The following is a 7,968-nucleotide window of genomic DNA, read 5'->3' as shown; positions in this document are numbered from 1 at the left end:
ATTCACATTACTACTAATTTCATCACCAATGGCTGATCCAGTTAGCTCTGCACGTTCAACTGAAGAAGATGAAACCGAAGATACCGCCACTAGTAAACCGAAAGAAGTTACATTACAAGATAAGATAAAGAAAATGAAGGAGTTCATTCTATACATCAATGGAACACCGAAAGATCAAGTTGAAGGTGAAGGCAACAGTAATGATGTTGTAATCAAAGATAGCTCCTTGTTATCTGATCTTCTTGTATATAAAAAGTTCACAGGGGCGTACCCGTTTGAAAGTTCGGAACATATGCAACAAAACTTTCAGCCATGGATTGAAATGGGCTATGGAAAAATGGATGAATGGTACGCTAGAATCGAACAGTTGAAGAACAAATTCAAGAATCGTGTTGGTCCAATTGAGCCTGGTCAAGAAGAGGAATTCGATATGTGGAAAATTGTTTTTGGAGACGAAGGAACTAGCGGCGCTAATGATGATAATGATGATGGTGGTGGTAAGAGTCCGGTTCCGTAAGATGTACTTTTATGTTCTGTGCGAGTTTGTATACGGTGATGTGATGATTTCTTTCCATGAGAAATCGAAGTATAGAACAAAATTTTAACTTTTCGTTTGTGATATGGTGAAATTCGTTGATTGCTTGAAGTTGCTGATATTAAATCGAGTGTTAGATGAATAAAATGAGTGTTAGTTGCAGTTTGTTGATAGATTGAGAGTTGGATGAAATTCATTTGTAATATGGTGAAATTCGTTGATTGCATGTAATTGTTGATAATGAAATGAGTGTTAGATGAACCATGTCAGTATTTTTTTTGGATCTTTTGAGCAATATTGTTTTGATCTTTTGATACACTTTTAACAGATAAGTTGGATCTGAAGGTTAATTAGTACCCGTTGAAGGTTAAGTTTTGTTCTAATTTAATGTATCTTAAATTACACACAAAATCAAGTTTTAGGTATAACTAGAGGTGGCAAAATGGGTAAATTGAGATGTGCTGAGTAATGGGCCGAAATGGGTAGAACCCGTTGATGATGAAAGCGTCAGAATGTTTTACATTGGAGGATTTACTGCAAAAATATCAGAGCAGGATCTTAGAGGCAAGCTTTACTGCTATGGTGAAATAAGCTTCTATGAGATGTTGATCTGAAAATGTTGTAACAACAAGATTATAACTTTGTGACGTACAATAAGCTTATAATTAAAAGTCATAGGCTGTTAATGTGTTGATCTGTTGATCTTTTTTCTATCTTCTACATACAAATAAATCTGTTGATCTTTGGTAATCATCATCATCCATCGTCATCATCATCAGTTTCTGGATCTACATCATCTTCATTATCATCATCCATCGCTCAGATCTGAATATATACTCCGGTAAACGTATGCTCAGATCTATAACTAATTTTTTCCCAATTCTCAGCAGGCCAACGCCGCCAGCCATTCTGACGCCTCGGAGATGAAGGTTAAAGGTTGTGTTTGACGGAGTTTCATGGTGGTTGGGGTGGATGAAGTTTCACGGTGGTAGTGATCGGAGGTGGATTACGGAGGTGGCGGTCGGAGGTCAATAACGGTGTTCCGTACATGTGTGGGCATGTGTAGTTCGGCTACCAATTACGAAAAATGTAGCCACCATGCAAAAAGATAGAACAAAATATGGTCATATCTTCACAGCCTCTGTTAAAGAAAATGTTCAATGTCTCATGCATAGTGCAGACACAAGCAAAAATGCTCATCAAAAATTGTAAGCAGAGGAAGTGAAAATAAGCAAATATCATCCAAAAAACAAAACCATTTTAAATAACTTCAATTTCATAATAATAGCAACGGAAAAAAAGGTAAAATCTTAAATCTCAAAAACAAAGTCTAAACCTCAAAATAACAGAGTATACGACCAACATAATAGAAATTCAAAATAATACTAGTAGGCATATCGTAAGACCAAAATTTCGGAGTCCCATTTCGAATCCTTAAGCTTTCATCCTTCCAAAGGCCTTCAACTTCTCATCTGAAGTTTGGAAACGACCATGCCCAAACTTTGATGACGTGTCAATGAACTTAAGCTTAATATCCTCCAAAGCAAGCCTCGAAGTCTGGTTCAACAACGACTGCCTCAAAGTCACCACACGCTTCTTGGGTCCCACGCAGCACCCCTTTATCATCAGATAATCATCTTTCACAATACCATAGTGAGGAAAACCTCCCATTGGAGTTATTTCTTTCTCAGTCCTAAACACAAACATATCAACCTTTAAAATCAAATTATATGATTTTGAGACGGAAAATAAAAAGTATTGAGAAAATGAACATCACCTGTCGAATTCAGTGAGTGCAGAATGAGACTCCTGACCAACCTTCCCGAGCTTGTAAATCTTCTTATTCATTTCAGTTCTGTGATGATAACCATTTTGTCCAGCTCTTGCAACAGTGTACGAAACCCTAGCTGGATGCCATGCTCCAATACAAGCAACCTTACGGAGCCCACGATGGGTTTTTCTAGGTAAACGGGTCACACCCCAACGGGTCACAACACCTTCGTAACCCTTACCTTTAGTCACACCAATGATGTCAATCATTTCATCCTTCTGGAACACAGCATCAATAGGGATCTGCTTCTCAAAGAAACCGTAGCCGAAATCAACTTTTTGTGCCACGTCACCACCGTTGACTTGAATCTCCATCAAATGAGCCTTCTTTTGCTTCAGACCTTTCATCTTTCTGATCTGTGTGTGTGCCAGAACACGAATGACATTGCAGTATTTCTTCATTTTCTCCAATTGCGACTGGATATCTTTCTTTCCCAAGTCATTTTCATACTTCAGTGAATACTTAGAAAAGGCTTTCTTCTTTGACCTGCACCAGTTCTTGTAGAATCTCCTCTTGACAGCCTCACTTAGATGCTGGGCCCACACCGTATTCAGAGTTCGGAGGCCGCGGGGGGTCTTAACATAGCCCACCAACCCAACAACAACCATTGGAGGTGTCTCAATGATTGTCACAGCTTCACAGGTTTCCTTCTTGTGTAGTTCTGAGAAAAAAGTGCATCAAAGTTTAGCAAAACATAAACACAGAGATAAATTGGCTTTTTCGATATATATGAAAAGCAAAAAGTGATGTACAAATGGGCTGATATGTAACAGATGTGAAATAACTCACTTGACCCGGGCTTTTCAACTTCTCTAACAATATGGGTCATCCCAGCTTTGTAACCCAAGAAAGCAGTCAACCTGCAGGGTTTAGTTGGATCGTCTTTGGGGAATGCCTTCACTGCAAAACCAAGCAAATACAGAGTATAATATAAGCAAATGAAGTTTCTGATCAGCAAAAATAGACAACAAATAATACGTAATAATATTGTAAACCAAGACTGTAGTCAACAAGATTAACTACATCAATCAAAACATGAAAAAATATATGGGTCCAAATATGTATGAAAAGTAATATCATAAACTCTAAAAGATGAATAAAAGCTAAGGCATATAATTAGTATCTTTAGTAAACAAAAATGATGTTGGTAGAGTTTATATATTTGAATCATAGAGTAAATACTTTGAGCACAAGATGCAAATTATCAAAGATAGTATATGCCTGAGCAAATAAAAAAACTAAATTTGTTAGCCAAAAAATCAAAGCAACATATATAAACCTTTTCCTCTGTGGCGAGCAGCCCTCTTCCTGGGAAGAAAGCCCAATGAACCATGTCTTGGATGTTCAAACTTGCGATGAGACATGATACTTTATTATTGCTTTGTATCTGCAAAACTCATAAACTTCATTTACATATAATGCAAAAGAGAGTGCAAACAGAAATGAATAAGTGGTAACCACAGGAGTACTTTATATTGATTCAAATGGACAATGAAAGGATGAAAAGAATATTAATTTCAATAAGATAATTGAATGAAAACGAGCGTAACAAACACAGAAACATGTGTGCATCTGCTTAAGGAAATGACCCTTCCAATCAAATTAAGCCAACGGAATTGATATTAATATAATATGCTTAAATATCATCAAAACACAAAAGGCAACCAAATTTGAAAAACTTAAGATTAATCAAAGATAAAAGACTAAATCATATAACACGTATATGGCCTAGTAGCCACATAAATCTCAACTTTTCAGACATTAAATTTATATGTAAATAACACTAATGTTGAAAATATAGTGCTAGAGTGATCAGAAACTAGACAAATATGATTGATCAGCTGCACAAAGTCTTAAACCAGAACATGTAATAATGAACAAAAATGGCTCCAATACCAAAGGCCTATGGCAAGAACATTTGCCAATTCTCAGACTCATTCGTGTTTTTACCAAACCCAAATTGGAATTTAGCAAAGAGTCTTTTCAAGAGTCCAGCCTTGATTAGTTGTATATATTTTTGGAAACCACTTCATCCAACATACATATACTGGCAAAAACAAAATGCAGCCAAATCTCACATTCTTTGTCATCTAAAAAAAGTAAAAAGAATATTAACAAAATATAGAAAGTATCTCTTTATTAATGTAGCAAAATAAACATGGTTTTTTAATGGAAAATTTTCATCAAAGCTAAGGTAAAATAACAAATTCAAAATAAACTTAAATTAGCTTTACGACAAATAACTCATATTAATAGCTACTATAAAGAATCAAAGCCAGACTATACAAAAACGAAAACTTGAAACAATTGTAACATCTAAATCAATGGATCGAATGATAAAAGCAATGGATCTACATATATTATTAACATCTAAAGCTTAATTAGGCATATTACGTCAAAAGCTAATTTCAATTACTCAAAAACATACACACATAAGTAAATACAATCTGTAAACTCTCTCAAATCTGTAATTTATTCTAAATCTAAAACTAATAATTCAATACGTTTAAATAAACACGGTTAGGATCAATTCACAATATATAAAGCAAGATCGAATTAACTATCTGCAAGCACATACACGAAATCGAGCAATATACATATATGTTACTAGTATATAATGATGATCATACCATAATAGTAATATTAATCAACTGATATTATAGAATAATATGACAGGAATAAATCAACTAACTCAGAAAAGCGTACCTGCCGAGATAGAGGTCAGTTGAAAATCGGCTGATTGAATGAGCGTTATATATAGTAGCAATTACTCATATTAGGGTTTGCATTAGGGTTTGTATCATGGTTGGTAACTGGGCCGGGCTGTTGAGAATAGGGTGCGGGCCTTGCAAAAATATGTGTACTGCATTATACCACGCCTAAGAGGCTAAAAAACCTATTGAAAAATGGCTAGATGTATTTTTGATACAGTATTTCCACTTCTTTTATGCCATATAGTTGTTTGTACTGTACAACTATTAATGCATAAAAATAAGTGATGGTGGGTTTTTGATGCCATCACGCTATTGATCACGCCATCATGGAGCGTGAAAGAGTTTTAACCAATCAAAAATTAAATAATTTCTTTTATAACTTTATTAAATCAATAAAAATAATAAAATAACTCTATCACACAATTATCACATCATAGGCTCATACCACATTACAAATTCCACAATACCATCACACTTGTCAAATCAACACTATACCTCACAAAAACACCATCACACCCCATTAATCTATCACCATTAATAAAGGTCTTAACTAAAGCTTGTATTTTCATTGCTTACGTTATTACCCTCATGTGTTCGAGTGTTATATGGACATTATTCGTGTAAGATATTTAAGTTTGTTATATTAAATTTTTGTCTTCATTTATAATTAATTTTTTTTATAACGACAACTCACACACTCGATATTTATTAATCCACCAATATGTCCACAATAGGACTTAAACTCCCAACGTCTTTGGTTGAAGTAGTCATCGAATACCAAGATACTATAATTCAACTTATAGCATTCATTCAACTTTAAAACTATTTTCAATTTCAATTCTGCGTCAGTTTCCCTCCATCTCAAAAGGTCAATTTGACTGGTTTAAGTCAATACTCAATAAGACCAAACGGTGTAGTTTTAGCTGATTCAGCTTACCCTGTTTTAAAAGAAACAAAATATCTTGATTATGCACTTGACCAGTTGACTAACGGTTATAACTGAAATTAACAAGAATCTATAACCGTTTTATTAAAAGCTAGCTATATATGATCATTGATCAAGGTCCTGTATAAACAACCAACCATTTATTTTACTTCTTCATCCTTACACAATCAATCAATCAACAATTTCATTCAACTCACCTTATTACTACTATTTTCATCACCACCAATGGCTGAACCAGTTAACTCCATAAATTCGAATGAAGAAGACAAAAACGAAGATACCAATAAAGAAGTTACATTACAAGAAAGAATAAAGATAATGAAGAGTTTCATCATGTACGTCAATGGAAAACGCGAAGATGAAGGAAGCAGTAAAGATGTAATCAAAGATATCTTTGTTTTAATGGATCTTATTATGTATAAATGTTTAACAGGGGCGTACCCGTTTGAAAGCTCGGATCGTATGAAACAAAACTTTGATCCATGGATTGAAATGGGTTATGGAAATATGGATGAATGGTCAACTAGAATTGACCAGTTGAAGAACAAATTCAAGAATCATGTTGGTCCAATTGATCCTGCTCAAAAAGAGGAATTCGAATATTGGAAGACTGTTTTTGGAAATGAAGCAAGTAGCAGCAACAATGATGATGATGATAAAAAAGATAAATTTCAAGATAAAAAGACATCATCAGAAGATTATCTGGATTACGTAGCAGTCAAAGTGAAAGAACTCGATAAAGAAGTTACATTGCAAGATAAAATAAAGAATGTGAAGGATGTTATTGTATACATCAATGAAAAAGGGAAAGAACAAGTTGAAGAAGATGAAGGAAGCGGTAAAGATGATGTTTTAATCATCAAAGATAAATGCGTGTTAACGGATCTTATTGTGTATAAATGGTTGACAGGGGTGTACCCGTTTGAAAGTTTGGAGCATATGCATCAGAATTTTGATCCATGGATTGAAATGGGTTATGGAAATATGGATGGATGGTCTGATAGAATCACACAGCTGAAGAACAAATTCAAGAATCGTGTTGGTCCAATTGAGCCTGATCAAGAATTGGAATTCGAATTGTGGAAGTTTGTTTTTGGAAATGATAATGAAGATGGTGATCAGAGTCCGGTTGCGTAAGGTGAATTTTTTGTTCTTTACGAGTTGGTATGCGGTAATATGATGATTTCTTACCTTGAGAAATCGAATCTTTGAACAAAAACTCAATGTTTCATTTGTAATATGTTGAATTCGTTGATAGCGTGATTTGTTGAATTCGAGTAGGATCGTTTTAATCTTTCGATACATTGTAAACGGATAACTTGGATTTGCAGTTGAATTGGTACCTGTTGAATGTTGAGTTTTTGTTTCTATTTCTATTATCTTATGATTAGTTATTAGTAAAATGATATAATTTGTATATGATTCTTTATTGATCCTGGTGAAAGTTGATTGTAGAAGCAAATAAGTTTTATCGTAAGTGGATTAAACAATAAACGCACTTTAATTATCTTAAGAACCAGCCACAACTTACATCAGGATTGAATCGTTCTTGGATTGATGATTTGGAGTCGGTTATATGAGTATTTGACCCATTTAATATAATATATAATAATATAATATATAATAATATAATATGAATATACTCAAAATCGAGTATTATCTAGGCATACATGGAGGTGGCAAAATGGGTAGAATGATATGTGCCAAGTAATGGGTCAAAATGTGCTATTTTATAACGGGGTCATAAACTGGGCATAAGAGTACAATCTACACCAACTATCGAGTAGTAAGCATTTTTAATTATTACACTGCACATGATCTAATTTCAGTTTTACAAGGTTTACATAGCCTGTTTCATACTTGCAATGGACTGAGATGACGTTATATTTAGAGGTGGCAAAATGGGCGGGATAAGTTGTCTTAAGTAACGGGTCCATATGAG

The 7,968-nt window shown here is 34.3% G+C and overlaps 1 protein-coding gene across 1 annotated transcript; it reads right to left on the bottom strand.

Annotated features, from left to right (window-relative positions):
• Window positions 1–1,809: 1,809 nt before the first annotated feature.
• On the bottom strand, window positions 1,810–3,756 carry LOC139852225 (large ribosomal subunit protein uL3-like). Its single transcript, XM_071841465.1, has 4 exons — window positions 3,646–3,756; window positions 3,156–3,266; window positions 2,313–3,027; window positions 1,810–2,228 (listed from the first exon to the last, which is right to left on the bottom strand). The coding sequence occupies exons 1-4, from the start codon at window positions 3,728–3,730 to the stop codon at window positions 1,970–1,972; spliced, it is 1,170 nt and encodes a 389-aa protein (XP_071697566.1). The 5' UTR covers window positions 3,731–3,756; the 3' UTR covers window positions 1,810–1,969.
• Between the last annotated feature and the right edge of the window lie 4,212 nt (window positions 3,757–7,968).

The sequence above is a fragment of the Rutidosis leptorrhynchoides genome, chromosome 6 (genome assembly GCF_046630445.1).
Source record: "Rutidosis leptorrhynchoides isolate AG116_Rl617_1_P2 chromosome 6, CSIRO_AGI_Rlap_v1, whole genome shotgun sequence".
Lineage (NCBI taxonomy): Eukaryota > Viridiplantae > Streptophyta > Magnoliopsida > Asterales > Asteraceae > Rutidosis > Rutidosis leptorrhynchoides.
The sequence above is the reverse complement of the archived record's forward strand: the minus strand, read 5'-3'. Positions and strand labels throughout refer to the sequence as shown.